The following is a 22105-nucleotide window of genomic DNA, read 5'->3' as shown; positions in this document are numbered from 1 at the left end:
ATAATTAATTTGGCAAGGGTACTTTCTCCTACCGGTAGATTTAATAAGGTCAGGGTGGCTTCTGAAGGCAGTTGGGCTGACAGCAGCAAGAGCGCCGTGTCCAGCATTGCCTTCGAAAGGCTCTTGCATTTGTCCCCCTGCCTGTGGCACTGGCTCTTCCTCACGCTGGGAAGGAGCATGCAGCGAACACGGGTCTGTCTCGCCAACTAATCTGCACCCCACCGGCCTGACTCTTGGCACCACACATATGTTCCTTATTTGTGCCTGTGTGTTACTGGCACCTCTTCATTTTCTCCCTCATCATCCTCCTGCCCTTGACAGACCGGTTGCTCCGCCGGCTGTGCACAAGCTCTGGTGCCAGCGCAGCCTCCGCAGCACCCACAGCGTCCCTGGCCATCACTTGGTGATCTTCCTCCACTCAATCCTGGAGCAGCTCCTCCAAGCTGAGCCCCACACGTGCATGCACACACACGCGCGTGTGCATGCATGCTTGCACACCCCTGCAGCATTGCTCAGGGCCAGGGGCTCCTGCCAGAGCCAGTTGCTGGTGTGGCTGTAGGGGCGTGCAATCAGTGCGGCAGCAGCTTACCCTCCAGAAGGACTGTGCCACCCCTGCAAATATGGCACATTTGCCTTTCCTGAAACTAGGGGGACCGAGCTTAATGCCAAATTTCAGTTGAGCCCACGCTGCTCAGCTGCCAGATGTGTACATTGTGCTGCAGACCTGCAGGCAGCGGGGGTGAAACAGATGACTTTTGCCGAGCATCATGTGGCGCGTGGTGGCTTTGCAAGAGGTGGCCATCATCAGCTGCTGCTTTTTCGCTTCTGCTCTCTCTTAAAGCCATTCAAATCACCTTGCGTTGCGTGCAGGATATTACACGCAGGGTTGAATGGAGAAATTAGCAAGGGAGCTGTTTTCCTTTACACACAGGGTGGGGAGGCTGTCTGCATTTAGGCTGTATGTATTTTTTTTCTCATCCTGCAGTCTCGTCACGGAGGATTATTCTGATGAAGCAGGAGGTGATATTTCATGTAGATGTGGCATTCGGCCATCGTAGAGGTTACTTCCCTTCCTTGAGTTTTTATAACTCTTTATTGTCATGCTTAGGAAGTGAAGGGTGGTTATTTATTCAACATGCTTGTGACTACTGATGTTAAATCACGATCACCAAATGATTAGTTCTGCAATATCTTTTTCAATAAAGTTTTGGTGATATTTTCATTATTTGCTTAACTCTGCCCAGGGCTTTAAAAGCTGCTGCAGGGTCCAGAGGAAAGAGTTACAAGTCTTAGGGGAGTGTTGTACGGGAGGAGGTTTCTACCACCATCGTCACCTCAGAGAAATCGTGCCCTCCCCACGCCTACGCAGGAGAAAAGCCAGAAGCAGGAATTTTAAATCTTGATTAATCTACAGTGCAAACAGCAAGGACTTTGTGCATCATCCAGGCTTGAAAAAGGCATTGCTGTCTCAAAGGAGAGCAGCTCTGATGGGTCAGGAGCTCTAACTTGGCCTCTTTCTCCCTTAGGATGTGGTTGTGGTCGGGGAGGAAAACTTCACCACTCCGTGCTATATCCAGCTGGACCCAGAGGCCTGCCATATCCTGACAGAAACCCTCAGCACGTATGCCTTGGTGGGACAGTCAATCACCAAGGCAGCAGCCAAACGTCTCAAACTGGCCATCTTTGGACCACTGTCCTGCTCTTCGCTGGAGTACAGCATCCGGGTCTACTGCCTCGATGACACGCAGGATGCCCTTAAGGTGGTTATTGCTCTCTTGCTCGCTTTCCCACTCCCTCTCCAGCTCTCACAGGACTGCAGTCATAGTGGTGACTAGACCCTCTGCTCCGTGTATTCCTGCTCCCTGGGTTAATTTTCTGATTAGAAGAGCTTGACAACAAGCTGCTGTTTTACAGTTTAACCCGCACACACTATAGATTGTCCTTTGTATAGGGATCTCACACTATTTTCCGCCCACCAGTCTTTTTTCCTTTGTTTACCTGTATCATATCCTGAATCCTAAGATTTTTGCATTATTAAAAGGCCATAAGGTACACGGGGCTTCATTCGTTATTCATGTATTTTTAATGCTAAGTGCCAGCTCCCCAGAGATGGGGAAACATATAAATGCTTCTTTGTAAATAGTTGATAATGATAAAAGAAGCTTCTGGGCTGTTAATCACTGCCTGCTTTCATACTGCTTTATTACACCTCTTTGCGTGCAGCTTTTTGTGTTGGGAATTCACAACTGAAATAAACCGAGGCTGTTGCTATCCCTAACTATATAATCTTACTCTCACTGCATAATTCTGGCATGCACACAAGCATACACTCACTACATACAGACGAGCAGATAGGTAACCATACTTGCTATTTCTCTTTATAAATACCTGTATTTATACAGGTGGTATCTATAATAGATGCACTCATGAAACATGTAGCTCCAACTGCACATGTAAGAATGGAGTTTATTAAAAGGTGGGCGTATTTTCTTCAATTGTAGCCAGTGCGACTTCCCAATGTCTCTTTGCAGCAAAATGAGTTCAAAGCCTGACTCTAAGCAGAGTCATCCTGGTGCTGTGTATGCTTTTGTTTCCTCAGCTGCACATGGGAATTAATGGGATTTATACCCACATATACTGGCTGGGAGATGTTTGTGTTTTTCAGAGCAGTGACTTCCATCACTGTGAATGGCACATTTTGTTTTCTTCCCCAGTACTATCTGATATCAAGGCCTGTCTGCCTAGGCTTTGCTGGGGGGATACTCTTTCACTAAATGTAGGAAAGGCAGTAAAGTATAAGGGTTGAAGCAGGCATATCATGACTTCAGCCTGGTTTTGTCTGTACAGGGCCTGGGAGCTTGGCCTCTATCAATGCATTGGTGTTATCAGGCTTTTAGAAACAATTATTTTCCCCGGCCTGATTTTCCTTTTGTTTTTCTTCTTTAAAAAAAAGTGAAAAGGATCTTTCATAGCGATCAAGCTTCAAAAGTCCTGACGGTTTTATGCCTGTGCAGCGTAATACAATTTTCCACGGGTTCGTCAAGGCCTGAGGTAATAATAAGTGAGTCGGAGGGGCCTTGGACAGACAGCTAATGCAGTCAGAGCTGGGGGAATCCAATTAGGTGTTACTCAAGAGCTGTTGGTTTGTTTCTAATAGACTGTGGGGAGAGTTGTGAGGTAAAGTTAATCCGATTTGGTGTGATAGCAGAAGGGATCAGGAGAGGCACTGAGCAACATGGAGGGACCATCTTCCTCCTGAGAAGCTGCAGCCAGTGTTTGGGAGGGGAGCCAGCCAGTCCTTGGGCTGCTGCTGCAGGTAGACTCCAAAGCGAGCTTGTGATTTGGTGAGGAAAGATGAACAAAATCAGGTGGCCACCATCCCACTTGTACCTACTGCTTTTTTACAGCAAAGTATGTGCATTTTAATTTTCTTCTTTTTTGGTACATCCACCTGAAGACTGGAAGGCCACGCACAGGGTTCAAGACCCAGCTAGCTAGTGGTTTATGGGAGGACAAGCACATGTACTTGCTGGCCACAAACTCTTACGATTGTATCAATTGCACTTCTCTGGAAATGAAAGGTCTGGGGAAGGAGAAGGTTTAAGAAAAATGAACCTAGTAAACTAGCTGTATATGAAAGGGTTGAGCATGGACCAGTGTGTACGAACCGGTGTGTACAAACCAGCCCTGTGCAACAGTGTTGTGTAGACTATGACTATTCAGAAAGAAAAAAAAGGTTGGGGTGTTTGCTGCATGCTTTCACAACAGCTGGCACCACAGCAGCCCCAGCGTGCTAGGAGGAGGTCCTTGGCACTGCCATATTGCCAAAGGGAAGGCATTAACGGGGCAATTACCACTGGCTGTGCAGGACAAGGCATACAGACAGGGCTGGACCAGTGGGTCCTGAGGTTAAAAGTAATTTGGAGAGGGTGGGAAAGTTGTAGGCAGCAAGTGAGGCACCAGCTGCAACATCTCGGTGTCTTGGGGCTGGCTGCCCCAGGCAAGGCATGGCAAGGGAAGGGAAGAGCAGTGTGAGATGTTCCTACGTTGGGATGTCTGAGGTTTGGAAAAGCCTTTGTAGGGGATTATGTGTTTATTTTAATAGGCAACTGAATGCATTCTGTTATTATTTACAACTAGGAATGAGTGTGCCATATGCTGAATGTGTCCTAACAGCCACCAAAGGAAGACAAGCAGTTGCGGTATAAAACACAGTGCAGTATTTATCCAGCAGGCTTTTCCCTCTCATCATGCAGAGTAAGCGCTTGCTGCTGAACTGCCGGCGCCTGCAGTACAGTAGGGAAGTGTAATGACTTGTCATCAATAAGGGCTCAGTTATTTTGGTAGTGGGTTGGCAGGGTTCCTGGGGGCTGTGGAGCAGCAGAGTGGGCTCAGCGCTGATCAAGCATGCAGCATCCCCTGTCCCACATGATCCCAAGTCGCCTGGATGGGATGCTCACCAAAATGCTTTTTGGGGAAGGGTGAGGGTAACTGTGACCTCAAGCACTGGCCTCTTTTTTTAAGGCTGATTTTTGCACTTTGAGGGGGATACCCAAGCTAGTCTGCTATGAAAAAAAAAAAAAAGTAATAATACGATAACTGTAAAGCAATCCAGCTGCTTTATTCTGTTTATTCACGTATGGCTTTGAGATTGATGTATGTGAGCTGTGTATGGCAGCATGGTGGGGGCTGAGCAGCCGGGCATGCAGAAAAGGCTGCCTCTCACACCGAGGGCAAGTGAATGATTTCAGGCTGTAGCAGGGTGGCATCCCCCAACCCGCCTCATGCTGCACAGTAACTGTCCCCCCCAAAAAATGACAAAACAGGCACAACAGGCATGTGATCTTCTCTCAGTTACTTAATGTGTATCTTTTCCTCTAATGAAGAAAGGCAACAGCTTAAACTGAATGCTGTTGCGTGCTTGTGCCCCATTAATGAGGAAGCCCTTTCCAAATACGGGTTGTGGCTATCCTGGTGACACTGACAGTGGAGTGATGCCTTACACAGCTCCCTCTCCTAGGAAAGGCATAAGGGCATGAAGTCCTGGCTCACAGGCATGGTGAGAGGCGATGGGGAGGATGACTGGAACCACCTCAGCATGGAGCAAGCAACGTGCAGCTCGGGTTTCAGCTCAGGAGAGCATAGAGGCACCAGCCAGCAGGATAAGTACTGCTCTAACTAAAATGCCGTATGGCTAGAGCCAGCCTGCAAGTTTGAAGGGCTGTGCAAATCATGGCTCCAAATTAATTGTGAATTAATTAACTGAGCAGCATGGGAGAAGCATGGGCTGCTCAGCGTCCTCCAGCTGGACCCCAGAGAGGGGCTAGAATGATCAAAGGTGGTTACCAAAAGTGGGATATTGAAACAAGACATCCAGATCTTATGGGTGGGATGGTGCAGCATCACGCTGCAGTGTTTTTTCCCACAGTAGTGCAGCTCCCAGAGCTGGTGCTGCACGGTCAGGAGCGGTCGTTCGGCCCCGGCGCCCCACGTGCCTGAGAGGTGGTGTCTGCAATTAGCTCACGCAGTGCCGTGAGTCGTCTTCTGGCCCTTCCAGGGAGGTAATTTGGACATAATGAAGATCTATAGTAATCAGATAATTAATATCGATTGCTCTTTAGACATCTTGACGAGGTAATTAGGGGGCACTGGAAAGAAGCTGGAACTGATTCATTGGCATAACCTTAATTTAAAAGGTTTCCTGATTTTGTTTCTTTTCCTCTAATGGCTGATAAACGAACGTCATTTTAGCTTCAGTATTTGCCAGGTGCTGGGCTCGCCAGGGACAGGGGCTTTTCTTGTATGCTAACTAGATCATGAACATGATCAAGAGTAGCTTGTTTTGTGCTTAGCTAAAACAGAGGCTCCTTTAGTTGGCCTGGGGGAGTATCCTGGTTTTGTGTGCCCACATACTTCTTGAGTGTGCTCACTCTGTACGTGATTGGCTTTGGCCATGTGAGACTGGTTGGTTGGTTGGCTCTTGTAATTAAATATGACTGAGTTCGGCTGTGTTGGTTTCTAACAGGCCTCCATGTGGACTACATGCTTCTTCCATGTGGACTACAATTAGGCTGTTTGTAGGCAATGGTTCACTGTCGTCTCATTAGCTACAGGCACATATTTATTTTTAGCTGCAGAAAATGACTAGACTCTTGTCTTACTAGCTTTTAATTACAAGATCAATATTTCAGTAACCCTGAACCTATGTATTCATATGGACAAAATGCTCTGTCACAGTGTCTTGCATTGTTTTGATACCATCCCGCTTGAAGGTTAGTCTCAGCATAGGCATCAGTTACCTCCTGTACTGCTCTGCCACAGAGCAGTTTGCCAGGAGGCCGCAAGCTGAAGGACCAGTGGTATGCACAGTTCCCATATCAGCAGGACCTACACAAATAAGAGCTTCCAAAAGCAAAATAGTAAATCTATCATTAGATGTCCAGTTCGATGAACAATGGAGAAGACTGATATAGTTCTGTATTCAAACAGTGGCTGTATACAATGTCTTTGCATTCAATTTAATAGCATGCAATTAAGTTTTCTGCTTATGGGTGCCTGCATCCCTGCTGGGCTGCTGCTGTATGAAGGGGGCGAGGGGGGTTATACTCAGATCCACTAATGCAATTCTGGTTCACAGGAAAACACAACTCTGCACTTTTTTTTCCTGTATTACACAAGTTACAGCAATTACAGCAGTCAATCTTGAGGAATCAGAAGCCCAGTGTGCTGTCTTGATGAAACCTGACCACTTCCTTCTTTTTATCGAAATACTGCAGGAGGTCCTCCAGCTCGAGCGGCAGATGGGTGGGCAGCTTTTGGAGGAGCCCAAAGCTTTGCATTTTAAGGGAAGCACCCACAACCTCCGCCTGTCCATTCATGACATTGCCCACTCTCTCTGGAAGAGCAAACTGCTGGCTAAATACCAGGTGAGCATCACAAACCATTCACATTGGATCCTAGCAGTGACACTTAAAGAAATACAGTGACACACAGGGGTGTTTGTTTAAAAAACACCCAGTGCCAGGTTGCAGTACTGTGAACATTTTTTTATCCTGGACCATTTGCAGTAATAGTGGTATGGAGCTCATGGTCTCTGGTCATATAGCATCCGCACCCTGGTCCCACGTGCTTCCCTTGCTATACTTTTTTTTTTGCTTTCCTCTTGCAGGAAATTCCCTTTTACCACATCTGGAGTGGATGCCAGAGGAACCTGCACTGCACCTTCACGCTGGAAAGGTTCAGCCTGAATACCCTGGAGCTGGTATGCAAACTCTGCGTGCGGCAGGTCGAAGGAGAAGGGCAGATCTTCCAGCTCAACTGCTCCGTCTCAGAGGTAAATGACATTGGTGCACTTTATCCAACTGCAGGAACATGGGAGGGTTAAGGAGGTATATCCTTTCCCATTGCTACCTGTTTAGTGCTTCCCATTTTCCTCCTGACTTCTGGGATGGACATAAGGGATGGATTAAGTTGTTGCTTTGTATCTCCTGTTGCATTTTCCTTTAGTTTCTCAAATCTGGAAGGGAGTGTCCCCCCTTCAAGGGAGGGAGGAGGGCAGCTATGGTCTACCTGCTAGTGCCACCTTTCTGTGCCTTATGTGGAGGACTTCTTTGCCCGCCACTCCCTAATGCATCTTGCAAAGCACTGCATGGATCTCTTTCCTGGCAGTCCACAAGACCATCCCCCCCAACATTTCCCTGGAGAGGGAGGAAGGAGAATAGGAAAATGTCATTGCCATATGTTTGCATGAGCCACTCTACTCTGATCCCACATAATAACTGCTGTGCAAGAGGGATACTCTAGTTGCCATAGACTTCTCAGATTTTGCTACTGCTACAAATCCTGACTATTATCTTCAACAATTTTTCTTTTGATGGCTGACATTTTCCAAATAAAAAATGACCATAAGTTTTGGAACAGCTTTGCTGACGCCATGTAGCACCTGGAGAATTTTCACTCCTTGGGGCAGTCAAGCTTAGGGCTGAGACCAAACTACATGTTCAGGTGTGAAGTGGCATTGCCTTCAGTGAATGTGCTGGTGGCTTTTGTGCCTGGTAACCTTGGTGGCTATGAAGAGCATGCTCTTGGGCAGCAATCACTGCTGGCTGACTTGGGGAAGGGCTGGGAGACCACAGACAAAACTTACTTGTGCTGTAGGGCCCTGATGGTGTCTGCCATTACCCATAACATCTGCTTGGTTATTGGGTGTAAAGTTACATATTCAGCTGGGGACTACACAGCATTAAAGACAGATGGTAAAACAAGTATCATAAACAATTATTGTAATAAGCGCTGCATTGAGGTAATCTCTAATTTAACCTCGCAGAGAAAAGAAAGAACTGAGAGTAACTTTAATGAAATGCAAGTATACACTATAATCATCTTCAGCTGCTTGTGTGTAATAGGGCCTGGTAATGGATTCAGAGGGAAGAGGATAATATTCTTGTCTTGTGCTGTGATCCCATCCATCAGGGATGAATAGAGGGAGGGAATAATACCGCTGCTATCAAGGCTGCCTACTGCAAAATTGCTCCTCCTGGTTGACATGGACTGATGTTCCTGAGCCCAAGTGAGGGGCAGGAGGACCTTGGGCTGCTAAGGGCTGGCATACAGGGTTGTGTCAGCTTTGTTACTACAAAAAACCCCTAAAACTCAGCTGGTTTGATGACAGAATTTACCTGGAAGTGTAATAACAGCAACCTGGCAACCAATGTGTATGCCTCTAGAGGCATAAGAGGAAGGGGTTGTTGTGATAAAGACACCAGACCAGGCATCAGGAAACCTTAGCTGTGGTTCCTCACACTTTCCTCTGGTGACTAAGGGTGTGTTTTGGTCCCTGCTTTGAGATAGTGTCTGGTTTGGTTTGCTCCTGGTGATTTCAAAGTGCGCACATTATTCTCTTCTTGTGGGGGAGGCAGGCAGCAAGTGGTTAGGCATTGCAGGACTATGCTGGTGCCTTTCTTCTGCCTCTCTGCCTCTGTCAACCTGTGGTAAAAATACAGTAACACAGTTTCCTGCATCCTCCCTTTATGGGCTTTCTTTTTTCTCCCCTGTAAAAGATGTAAAACTTCTGCAGATTAAACTGTCTTATTCTGGCTTTATACAGTGTCTTCCACTGGGATTTCAAAAATACAAATGCAATGAGTGCCAAAACATGCAAATTCGTGAGGCAAGAGGAAGACTGAGATAAAGGTCTCCCACTGTTTGTTTTTGAAGCCCCCTTTTTATCTTGTGCTGTCAGTACTCACCTGAAAGAGCCCCAGGGCACCGTGGCGGATACCTGGGCTCCCTCTGCACCCATCCTGGTGCACCTGGGGCAGCAGGTCACCTCGAGAGCCAGGGCAGCACTGCTTCAATGTGTCGCTTGCATCCCTTGGCCCAGACTAAAAAGGGAAGGTTGTGTGTCTGCGATGCCACCAGTCACTACTCTACAGCTGCTGCCAGGCAGTTAGAGGACAGTAGCTCGTTGCCTGAAGCGGTGGGGTTGGAGTGGACTGTCTGTGATGCAGGGCCTTGGTGCCCAGGTAGGGATTCCTCATTTGGCACTGCTTTGGGCATGTTCACTGAGGACATTACCGTGTGACGTAAACCTTCCTTGGTTAGCAATTTCACTGATCGCCTAAAATGCCATTTCTTAAAAAAAAAAAAAAAAAAAAAAAGCAAAAAAAGGCATATTTATAGAGTGGAAGAGAATGAATTGTTGTGGATAAATGAGTGGAGTCAAAAGAGTCTTAATTCTGTTCATTGCTCACAGATACTGGCTCTCCCCTTTTCATCTCTGCACACATTTTTTTTGGGGGGGGAGCCACAGACTGTGCTGTTGTGGTTTAACCCCAGCTGGTAAATAAGCACCATGCAGATACTTGCTCACTCCCCTCCCACCCAGTGGGATGGGGGAGAGAATCAGGGGAAAAAAGGGTAAAACTTGTGGGTTGAGATAAGAACAGTTTAGTGGAACAGAAAGGAAAAAACTAATAATGATAATAACAATAATAAAATGGCAATAATAATAAAAGGTTTGGAATATACAAAACAAGTGATGCACAATGTAATTGCCCACCACCCACCAACCAGTGCCCAGTTAGTTCCTGAGCTGCCCCCCCAGCCACACTCCCTCCAGTTTCTATACTGGGCATGACATCACACGGTATGGAATAACCCCTTTGGCCAGTTTGGGTCAGCTGCCCTGGCTGTGTCCCCTCCCAACTTCTTGTGCCCCTCCAGCCTTCTTGCTGGCTGGGCATGAGAAGCTGGAAAATCCTTGACTTGTTCTAAACATTACTTAGCAACAACTGAAAACGTCAGTGTGTTATCAACATTCTTCTCATACTGAACCCCAAACATAGCACTGTACCAGCTACTAGGAAGACAGTTAACTCTTATCCCAGCTGAAACCAGGACATGCACGTAACTGAGCATCACGAACAAGCTTCCTGGGGGATTTGCGATGGCAGCTTAAGCCAGGCACTATGTGGTTTTGAGACAGTTTCAGGTTTTACAGGGTCTTCCCAGCAGCCAGTTTGATACAAAGGAACAAGACAGCTCACAGAGGAGAAAACAAACTGACATTTAACAAGGAGTCTTTTACACGGGTATTTCTGGCGGCCCAGGGCTGTGACCTGGGCAGAGGTGGAGATGAAGCAGCTCCCCTGTTTCTGCCAGCCCGGCCTCAGGCCTGTCATGCTACAAAGGAGAGCAATTGAGAGGGCAGGTGAGAGGCGTGAAAGGAGACCCAGTCCTGCTTGACGCTTTTTCCATCGCGTGCTTTGCTAGCTGGAGGTGACAAGTGCTGCGCCTGGGAGGAGCGTCCCCACTGCATGCTCAGGCAGCCAGTCGGCATCGATGGGGTCTGGCGGGGCTTTCAGCTGCCCTGCAGCACCTCGTTGGTCCTAAGCAAACCCAACCATCCAAATTGACCATACCCTTGTCCCACAGGCTACTGAGCCCCTCTTTCTACCTACCTGTGGGTGCTAAATCCTTCCAGGCCAAGAAAGAGATAAAATCCTTGCCCAGAAGAGCCAATCTCTTGTTATTCCCAGCAGGGCCACATTACAGCTGTGTCATGGGGAGCCTCCCAGCTGGGAGGACCACATCAGAGAGCATCAACCCTGTACCCACAGGGGACAGGCTGGCTTTGGAGGTGACTTTCCCCTTGAAACACTGCTGCCACTGCCTTTGAGTGCTGGTCATGGGCAGGAGGGTGACGGCCACTCCCTGAGCACACACACTCCCTGTGTCTCCAGCACACAGTTAAAGCCACATGAAAATGAGGGATCAGCTTGTGCCTGCCGCGGTATTAACCAACCTTCCGTGGTCTGCCCAGCATTGGAGGCTTCAGAGAGTATGGGTGCTGCCAAAGGGATGTCAGCAGTGTGAGCCCAGTGCTGGCTGCATGTGGGGTGGGAGGCTTGGGGGGGGCTTCTGGGAAGGGGCTCCTGTTAGCCAAGCTGGAAAAGCCCTGTTCTGCCCTACTAGTAGCAGTTTGCTCTGAAATGTGTAAAACTGCCTGGTCTTTCATTATTTCCAGTAGGTAAGTAAGTGATTAATTAAGCTGGGCTCAATTTTGTCCAGCCATAGTAATCTTCACCCTTAAAGAAAAGAAAAAAAAAAAGAAAAAGAAAAAAAAACCCCTGCTGTCTACCCAAAATCAGTTATAAATATTTCTTTTTCAGCTGATTAACATAAACGCTTGATTAGCAGAGGGCTGCTCTCCCTCTAATGCAAGTAAAAGCACTGAGTCTCAGAGGATACACTTCTACAATCATCTCTGCACTCAGTAACAAAACTGCTGTATTTTTTTTTCTCCTTGCTTTCTTTCCAACCTCAGGAACCTACTGGCATCGATTATCCTCCTATGGACTCAGCAGGCACCATCACCACCATAGTAGGGCCCAGCGCTTTCAGCATCCCCCTCCCAATAAGGCAGAAGCTGTGCAGCAGCCTGGATGCACCCCAGACCAGGGGCCATGACTGGCGGATGCTGGCCCACAAGCTGAAACTGGACAGGTAAGTGAGGCTGTCTATGTGTTTTTGGGCAGCAAAGCCCCCCCCCGCCCCGGGAGGTATGTGCAAAAGGGTCCTGGTGAAGATGAGTGACAGCAGATATGTCTACGGACTGGTCAGACTGACTGCACAGGAGATGAGCACCTTGCCAGCCCCAGCAATGGGGATGGGCTGAAATCATATGAATTCAGGTAGCCTTCATGCAGCTCAAAAAAATAAGTTTCCATTTGGCTTGTTGCAGGTACCTAAATTATTTTGCTACGAAATCAAGTCCCACCGGGGTGATCCTGGATCTCTGGGAAGCCCAGAATTTCCCTGACGGCAACCTGAGCATGCTGGCAGCGGTTCTTGAAGAAATGGGAAGACACGAAACCATTGTTTCTTTGGCAGCAGAAGGAAATTACTGATGCAGCCTTGGTGTGAACAGGAAGGACAGATGCAGGGAGCGGTAATGCCCTGTTATTACAAACGAGAATTGAAATGAAAACCCAGACCAATGAGTTACACAAGAGACATTTCAGAGAAGAAAGCAAGCAAACAAACAACAACAGAAAAAAAACCAGCCCTGACCTTCACACGTGCTCTCCTTGTACATTATCACAGGATCTAAAAGAAATCATGCAAACTTGTACCTTGAAAATATAAATCAACCTAATGTTCCTCTCGGCTTGGCTGTACACTGCTTGGTACAGGATTTTACAGTTTCCTAGGAAACGCTTTTTATTGCTATCCAGATATATGGATAAACTTTCTTAACAATCCCAGTTTCTATGGATGTTGTTTACATCAAATTCTGGACAGGGGTAAGGAGACTGTCCATGGCTCTTTATATTTTTTGTTTAAAGCCATTCTAGACAAAGCTATGGACAGTTGGTTGTGGCTATTTCAGCTTATTGGTTTCTGGTGAATTCAGATTTTGGCTACAATTCTGCACATCGATTGTCTCACAATGATCCTCCTGTCATTGTTCTGTTTCCTAGACCTACTTGTAAAAAAAAAAAAAAAACCAACAAGAAAATCAGAGCTTAAGAGGTGTGCATCTGGAAAGCAGGTACTCTGGGTGCTAAGCAGGAACACATGTAACGTCCCCTTCCTTCCCCGATCAAGTCCCACTGAGCCTGTGTGGAGAATAGCTGTAGGACAGTAGGGAATGTAGGATCGGAGTTAATTTTCAATTCACAATGTAACAACACCCTTTCCACCCCTTTGCAATATGAGGGGGCTGGATATGCAATTCAGAGTGGTTTGGGGAAGAAAAAGAAACCCAGAAAAAAATAAAAAAGAGAAGTTGCTATGATAATTATTTACTAATTAGTATCTAGTGCAAGGACTATTATTATTATTATTATTATTATTATTACTTCATTTCTAATTTTGTCAACAGCAGAATTATTCCTGTTTTTATGGAACCTGTTGTCCCCTTCCTGAAGGTCTTCTAGGACATGTCCCTCGATATGCTGTCTGTCCTTCCCTTCTCCAGCCATCTTACTCCTCCTCCAAAGTCCTCTGCTAGCCCACACAGGTTGCTCACCTCATGTTAGCATTGCTGTGCTTCATGCCCAATGCAAAGGTGGTATAAACTGGTGACGCTCCGCTGAAGTAACTGATCTGCACCTGCAAAGGTTGCAACCCAGCACCCCTCCCTAGGATGTTTTGCACCACCTTGGTGCCTCCAGGTTGCTCCAAGAAGTAATCCTGTCCCAAGTGACAGCGGCTGTGAACCACTGACAGCCTCCCAGTCCAAATACACGTAGACCACTGGTTCAGGAGCACGGGTGTAAGCATGTGGAGGCACCGACATTGACCACCTGATGTGTGCATCCAAGGTGGGCCTCCGTATGTCTTGCATTGCTTTGAAGTGGTCTGAGAGCCAGCAGCTCCAGTTAACTTCCCGCAGCGCTGCAGGTGCTTGCTCTTACTGAAACCCACTGCCTCCCGTAATGTTTGTGGTGGTCAGGGCTACTGGGAGTACTCTGCTGGGACATTTCTGGGTGAGATGCACTCGGTGGCTCTCCGCAGGTATTCCCAGGCTTGCTGCAGCCAGGGAAGCCTCTGCTGCGTAGGGCAATGGAGTGGTAAGTCGAAATCCCATGTACTGCGGTTTGCTGCCTTCTCAGCACTCCCTCTGCCGCCGGCACCTGGGCAGGGCGGTGCGGGTCCTGGCTGGCTGACCGGGAGGACATTCGTCCCTCTCAGCCATGTCCCTCTTGGCCACCACAAACAGGTGAAGTGGGAACTTGGCAAAAGGAGTGAACTCTTGCTTTTTTGGTTGTCACTGCAATTGTTATTTTATTTTCTGCTCAGTGAAAAGACTGACTCTTTGGTACATGACAGCACATAGGACTGCAGTAGTTTTACTGACAGGTTTGTCTGCTCTCTACTTCTGGTGCAAAAAAGGCTTTCTTCCCCAGCTTGGCCACTCCAGGTTTCCAGCCCTGGTTATTGCTGTCGTGCACACATGCATGCCCCTGCCCATGCACGTATTCCCACTCCATGTGCTTCCCAAGACCGGAGTTGGTTTGTTTTCTTTTGTGTTTTTTGGTTTTGTTTTCCCCCAAGGCTTTCCAGATTGCGCCTTTAAAGGTAACTTTGAAAATGTCATTGGTCAAAATGAAAGGAATATTTCATCTGACCTTTTTCCCATTTGACATTTTCATAGGCTTGGGACTTTTTGTTTTTAATTTCTCAGCTCCCTGACACCAGCAGGGTTTTGACTGACCACTGGGCAGCAATCACAAAGCACTCCCTTCCTCATAAGAGGTAACCCGGCAGTTTGCAAACCAGCATTTCAGTCAAAACCAGAGACCAGAGGACATCATACATTTTAACTTTCAACATCTGTCTTCATTTTGCCACATAAACCCCACCTTCTCTTACTATGGAGATGCCAAGGGCATCCTTTCAACAACAAACCATCTTCTTTTTCACCTTGGGCATCTGATGCAGCCCATTGCAACGCTAATGGAAATCTTGCTTTCAGCTTCATGAGGCTTTGACTGGGGCAACCAGCTCTGCCCTTTCCCTATGTTTTTTACTCACCTTGGAGCTCTAAAATGGCTCTTAAAAGATAGGGCTCAGCTTTTCTCCCTCCTGTGCCGTCTTCAGGTGTAACCAGTTGTATTTAGTTCATGCTTCTTCACCCTTCCTGCGTGACTCCTCTTCCAAGACGGGTGCATGAGCTGAACTGTCCTTTGGCCCCTTCCCCTTTTCAGCTCAGTCTTTGTTAGCCGATGCCCAGGCTCACTGGGACTCCCAGCACTCAGCTTTTGCTTTTTTGGACAGCGTGTGCACCCTTCTCACTGGGGCCTTGCCAGAAAGTGTCTCATAGTTATCTGTATTGCTATGAGTTGACGCTCCTTTTGCCAGCTCTCTGACCTACCCCCCAATACCTCCCTCAAGAAAAACAGATGAGCATCTTTCTTAAAGTATTCTGGGTCATTTTCCTTTTACAGTGTCACTGTAAAGGGGATTTATTGAGAGGAAAGGGCATGCTCTGATTAAGAGGAGCATCCACAGAGGTGGATGGAGGTCAAGAACATCACTGCCAGCTAGCGCAGCGGCATCGCCATCACTGGGAGGTGGAGCTGCTCTTCTTCCACCCCAACTGCTCAGAAACCCCTCGCCTGCTCCAAGCACAGGCTGGACGATTTCTCCAGGCCCTGCTCCGTCAGCCTTTGCAGGGTCCCAGTGCGGCACCATGCCCCTGACAGGGCAGGGAGAAGCAGGGACTGCCGGGCACGGGGAAGTTTCCTCCACAGAGCTACACCTCATCCCAGCAGCTCCGCACTCATGCTTTGCCACCGCTACTAATGACAGCTCCCACCTCACACGACACTCCACCTGCATTAATTTTGCTCAGTTTTTTTTCTTTTTTCCAAGGGGTACAGCAGTGGCAGGGTGTGTGGCTGGGGAGAGGGCTCTGGCACAGGCTGGTGGTACGGATCCCTCGGCATCCCCCATCCTGCTGCCCCAAGAAGGGAGGGTGGGAAGCAAGGGCGGCCAGATCTGCTCGGGAATATCATTTTTGGTGGGAGAAAAAACAGCAGCAGTCCCTCCGCCTGGCTTGTGTGGACACAGTGCCATCTCGTGGGGCTGAGCCCTTGCTCCAACATGCTGCCGCTGCCACGGCGAGAAACATTGCTTGGGAAAAGGCTTTCCCGTGGGGCAGCTCTTGAAAATGGCAAATAAGTTTGGCAGACAGAACCAACTCTTAAAAGTTGTTGTAACATTTTATGTCAGGTAAGCACATCTGCTTTAAAAAAAAAAAAAAAAGGCTGCAGGCTTCTTATCCTCCAGTTATTACTACTTTTTGAAATGCTTATCCTTTTAGTTGTCCACCTTCAGCTATGTGCTGCAGCAGTTTTGCTGCTCTTCACACCATCTCTTCATTACATGTTGATTGCTAGCGCTATAAATAATATATATATTATATAAATACATATGAAATATCTACTGACTTCAAGGAAACCTCTCATTTCCGAGTAAGAAACACTATCGGAGGCAGTCCTTTTCACCTGAGTTTTTCTTCAGTTCTTTTTGTGTTGTGTTCTTGTAAAGGTGGCTGTCAGTGTATAGGGTAAAAGTTTGGGGTTTGGTTGGGTTTTTTCTGAATTTTCTGATCACAGCTGATCCATCGTATCTCCCTAAACAGTGCAAGACCTAAGTGCTGTTTTACTGAATCATGAAAGTTTTGAGGCAGTGAGGGTCTCTTCAGTGAAGAATTGCTTCCATGGGAGACCGAGATTCTTTTTTTTCCATATCACTGGCAGAAATGCAGACACTCATGAGACATGTTGGAGTCTGGGATGCCCACAGAGCAAAACATGTCTGTTCCTTGGGTTTCTTGCTATTTCTGTTGATTACATATAGAATAAATGTATTTACATGCTGTAAGTCTGTCATTGTGGACAGTGTCCTAATGTCTTGTATTGCTACCTACAATAGTTTCTTTTTGGTTCTCCTTTTCTTCTTGTTTTGGGGGGTGGGGGTATGGGGAAGGGAGGAGGGGGGCCTTTAGACCATTGTATGCTCTAGCCAAGTAGTTACCACATCTCTGAGGTTAATTTTAAACAAGATGATACTGTTGAGGTTGGGGGTTTTTTTTAATCTCATGTCCAGGGCACTTTGCAAACTATCTTACTAAGTGTTCAGAAGTCTTTTCAGGTATTACTCTGGCTCTTGTCTGGCCACAAAGTAACTAATTGTTTGCAGGCTGGCTTGCTTAATATCGGGCGGTGCAAAGATGCGAGTGGTTTGTGAATGGAAACCAAACCTTTGGCCCTTTTCCCACAAGGACTCCAATGAGGCATTGACTTTGGGGTCACCACCGCAGTCCATTCCTAGCTTGTGTGTGAAACCTTGAGTTCATAAAATGAGCTGCACTGCAGATTTTTAAATGCTGAAGCATGTATCTCGGACATCCTTTGAAGTGGGAATTTAACAGAAATGCAAAGTGTATGTGTGTATGTACATACAGACAGACAGGAGAAAATAAAGGACAACTGCTGCTGGAGGCTTTTAGCTCTGATGTTAGTTGTGAGCATCCTCTTATGACCAACTTTTGCTTGGGAAGGTAAAGGTCAAAATTCAGTGCTGCATCATCACTGCAAGGTCAAATAGGCAGTACATTGAGAGCCAACAGAGTAAAAACTGGCAAGGAATTAGAGTTGGACTTGAACCAAAGCCACAGAAATGAGCCCTCAAGTTTGGTAGGTCAAGATCCTTGCTTGAAATAGGAGCATTTAGTTTACTTACTTGTCCTCAAAGCTTGACACCTGCTCCCTGAAATCTGAAAATCCCTTTATCTGAAAGTCCTTTGATAAGCTCTGCCTGTACAAAAAAGCAATGATAATCCAGAGTTCCCACAAACCTCCATCACTGAATAGGTATTTCACATTTTCTGTGATGCTGGTTAAATGTATTTAATAGTGGTTCAGTCTCCTTGACTGCTTACAGAGATGAATTGCTATGTGTGCTGTACCCCGGGCCTGCCCTTTTCTCCAAAAGCAACCCATGCCATGGCATGCACATAATTTCTGGATGCCTGTGAAGAAGCGGGATGTAATCGGGCAGAGCCCTCCCGCAGTGGTGAGGTGGCTCTCCGAGTACTGGCACTCTGGTCTCCAGCTGCCGGCTTGCAGCTGGTGGGACAATAGCTCCAAGATGAGAAAAGCTTGCGTGGCCCCAAGAGCTTCTTTGGCTGCTGCCAGCTGGCTCTTGCTACGGATTGCCAGTAAATTTAGGACCTTAAACAATACAAATAAAAAGCAAAATCAGTCTGGAAAGTAAAGAAAACTAGGAAGAAGGAGAAGCAAAGCACTCTTCTCCCGTAGATCTTGCAAGGTGCCTTGCAAAAACATCCCCCCAGCCGTGAGCCAATAACCTACTTTGAAGCAGGGCGAGTAACACAACTGAGAGAGAGAAGTTTTGGCATTACCTGGCATTACCGTTTTGGCACATCTGTGTGGTAGACTTTTTTGCTAACACATGTTCTGTCTGTTAAAGTTGAAGAGTGAAAAAAAAAAAGTTAAGATGGTACCTTTGGTACCTTTCCAAAGCAAAGAAGGAGGGCCCGCAGGAAATGAAACGTCTGCACAACTTGGGCCGAGAGGGTGTATCACGTTTCTCCCTCCTCTTCCCATGTCTCAGCTGTGCCAGGGTTCATGGGATTTGTTTTCTTTGCTATTCAGATCTGGATAAATATTTTGGTTTTGATTTCCCTATTGCTGTATCTTCTATGCAATTCCTTTTCTAAAGACTTACTACCAGAGAAGTGCTAGCCATTGCATTATTTGTATTGCTGTACAGTGGAGGTGTGGTTTACTAGTTCTGAGTGTGCCTCTTATCCCCCTCCCTTTTTCTCCTTCCCTCTGTTTGTAAATGCCTGCATTTATTCTGTCAGCCTGACATGTACAAAGTGTAAGAAAGAATTTTTAAACAGGTAATAAATTATATTTATAAGCAACTGGAAAAAAAAAAAATACACCACTACCTTGTGTTCAATTGTTTAGTTCCTGGAAGTTTGGAAGGAAAGAGGAGCCTTTTATTTAGTTTCTTTTTCAAAAAAAAAAAAAATCACCTGCTCAGAAGGAAGGTTTCTGCACACAAGAACTCCTTGTAATGTAGTCTGCCTCCTAAGATACTATTCATTCATGACACGCACATGCCCATGCAGGCTGTTTCATTGCACTTCGTAAATCCTCGTGCATCCCCATGGGATTTTACCTCAGCAGCTACAGGAGGATTCACCCCACACAGTTTTCCTCAGGTTTGCATTTCATGGCCGCAAAGGTGGAGAAAAGCAACAGGCAAGAAAACGTGTCCTCAGCTGCTGAGCTCAGCTCCCCTCCCTGCATCCAGCCTTTTTGTTAGAGAGGGGAGCAGCCCACTGGGCTCGTCGCAAATGCTTGGGAGGCAAACTAAATGCCACTTGGGCAAGGTGATTTTGTCCAGCAATACCTGCTTATGTCCGATTTAGCCAGGTGCATACAATGCCCGAACACTGAAGTTCACCCTTCTTGCACCCGCTCTCCACTGTCAGAGATGGTGGTTGCTTCTCACCTTAGCCCTGTTGTGCTCAGTATTAAATTTCTTGGGGTGCAAGAGGCAATTCCCCAGCACAGCCGTGCAGCCGCTTCTCCCAGCTGAGGTGTGGGGTGGCAGCGGGGAAACAGTCGTCTCTTACAGCCAGCTCCTTGTCAGCAGGTCAGCCCTGGGCTGAGGAGCTCATCCTGCCCGGGATGGAGGCCATACCGGGACCTGTGCACTGCCGAGGGCAGCACCATTCCATCCCAGCAGCACAATCCCATCCTGTGCCATCCCAATCCCACGCCCTGGGGGTGTAGGGCTGCCTGCTGGCCCTCGGGCTCTCCGGCTGTGCCATGGTGAGGAATGCTCAGCCCTGGCCATCTTATACGCCAGACCCGCAGCCTGCCAGCACGGCTGCACAACGTGCTCGCTCAGTGGCTCTCCCTGCAAGAGGCAAGTCAAGGTTAAGTCAAAGCTGAAGCATTCCGATAGTGTACGAAGCCAAACAGCACACAGCCCAAAAGCCGAGAATGTGGCAACAAGTGCATTTGCCAGGTTTGCGAGTCCCTGCAGTCCAGCTGGAAAAGGGCAGACCTTTAAAAACCCATCCCCTTGGATTACAGCAAGCTTTTTCCAAGGTGTAAGGTAGCTTTATTTTATTTCCCCCCATTGCAATTTTTAATGCGAGCTACATGGTGGGCAGAAGACAACTGCTCAGGCTGTTCTCCCTGAGCACGGGACACCGCTGGCTTCTTTAACGCTCCGCAATGAAGTGTGTCACTAACACAAGGCTCCTCCGTTTCCCTGGCTTCTCTGCTGAAACCGGGATGTAGGCAATGTATGCCCACTGGCTCCTGTAATTTATTTGCATTTAATGGGCAGCAATTCTTTGCCGGAGGGCAAGCACGGGCAGCCCCGCAGTACCAGCTCAGGCAGCTGTCCCTTGCAGCTACTGGGGATGGAGCTGGGGACTGGCAGGTTACTGAGCCAAGACCTGATGCCCCGAATCTGGATGAAATACTGGGCATTGCTCAAGTACATCGAGCACGGCACAGAGCTGCGGCCAAGCGCCAGCGCCAGGTTTACTCCATCCAAAAGCCACTGGACCTTTGGCAATACAGAGGGAGAAATATTTTTTTTTTTAATAATTATTATTGTTTCATTATTATCTTCCCCATAATAGGAAGAGGTAGATTATATATGAAGAGGACTTGGAGCTATGATGTGAAGGGAGGATCTGTATCCCAAGGGACACGAGGCATAACTTCTTCAACGGTAACTTTGGCCACCACATGGTCCCACAGCTAAAGAGAGCTGAGCTGCAGGCAGGGCTGGTTTCTGCAAAATTAAGATGCCCACTTTGGACACAGTCACTGCATTTAGATTTCCTGGTGTCTATCTGCCTTTCCCTTTGCATACTTAGCTTTCACAGGAGACAAGCTCTTTTCTGTCCATTCCACTATTCCCACTCTGTCTACATGTATTGCCGAACTCAAGTTTCCTTTAGTTTCTGACACCCCCATGGGTTGGGTCTGCCATAGCCTGCAGTCCCCTCCTTATCTTCAGGGACTTTTCCTTCAGGTACCTCACCTTCAGCTCTTCTTCCTGAGACTCCTGGAAGTGTCTGCTCCAGTGCTTCTGCGTTTGAAGGTGGGACTGCAACTCTCCTTCCCAGGTCGTGAAAGGCGTGGTTTGGTGTGTTTCAGGAAGAAGCAGAGCTCTGGTTTTGGCAGGGGATAGTAGCACAACTCTGCCAACCTCAAATGGAAGTGAAACAGTGCCAGTGCTGCCTGCAGCTGCAGAAGATAAGGGTAGCTAAGCCCAAGGCTAAATAGTAGCCATGCACCTAGCAAGGTGGAGAGGAAAGAAAATGAGAACAGTCTAGGACTGCCCCAAAAAAGCCATACCTGGAAAGTTAGGGGAAAAAGCAAGCAGGATGGGGGGAACAGAGGGCAGCTGCAGAAACCCCTATCTCAGCAGCATGCTGGAGAAGGTGCAGCTGAGATGGGCTGTGCTGAAGCACCGAATCGCCTTCAGCACCGTGCAGCCAAGGGGGGCAGAAACAGCCCCAAAACTATGGGATACAGTGACATGCCAGGGACAACGTGCAGCAAGCATGGGGCTTTCCCACCTAGTCATGGCCTGGCCAAGGGATTGTGGAAATGCTGCTGGAGACTAACTGCAACGCTCCACCACTGATCACAGATGGCCTGGGGCAAAGCAGGAGGGCTGCAGGGTCTGTGTTAGTCAGCGGTAAGATGCAGCTCAAGGAAAAAATGCTGTTTACACACTTCTCTGAAAATAACCAGCAAGGTAATTACATGTTAGGAAATGCTGAGCTGAATGCTGCGTGCTGCAACACAGCACTGCAGAACGAGAGGAGAGCTCAGGCCGTAAATACAAATACATACAAATATCTCTCTATATGTAGAGATACATACGCTACAATGTCTCTCAGCATTAAGCAACGTTGCATTTCAGCTGATGCGGTGTATGTAGGCTGCAACTTTTTTTCTCCTGAAGCATGGGGCTGGAAAATCTAGCTTCAGTCTGTGCACAGATTACCTCCTGTGCC

General features: G+C 47.5%; 1 protein-coding gene across 1 annotated transcript in view; it reads left to right on the top strand.

Moving 5' to 3' along the window:
* The window catches only part of UNC5C (unc-5 netrin receptor C), a 262862-nt gene extending 249792 nt beyond the window's left edge, over nucleotides 1-13070 (top strand). Inside the window, exons 12-16 of the mRNA XM_075030825.1 lie at nucleotides 1527-1760; nucleotides 6777-6926; nucleotides 7169-7333; nucleotides 11828-12006; nucleotides 12245-13070. Coding sequence (XP_074886926.1) covers nucleotides 1527-1760; nucleotides 6777-6926; nucleotides 7169-7333; nucleotides 11828-12006; nucleotides 12245-12410 — 894 coding nt within the window. The 3' untranslated portion in view covers nucleotides 12411-13070. The remainder of the gene's footprint in view (nucleotides 1-1526; nucleotides 1761-6776; nucleotides 6927-7168; nucleotides 7334-11827; nucleotides 12007-12244) is intronic.
* The last annotated feature ends 9035 nt before the right edge of the window (nucleotides 13071-22105 follow it).

The sequence above is a fragment of the Buteo buteo genome, chromosome 1 (assembly GCF_964188355.1).
Source record: "Buteo buteo chromosome 1, bButBut1.hap1.1, whole genome shotgun sequence".
Lineage (NCBI taxonomy): Eukaryota > Metazoa > Chordata > Aves > Accipitriformes > Accipitridae > Buteo > Buteo buteo.
This window is presented reverse-complemented; position numbering and strand designations above follow the sequence as displayed.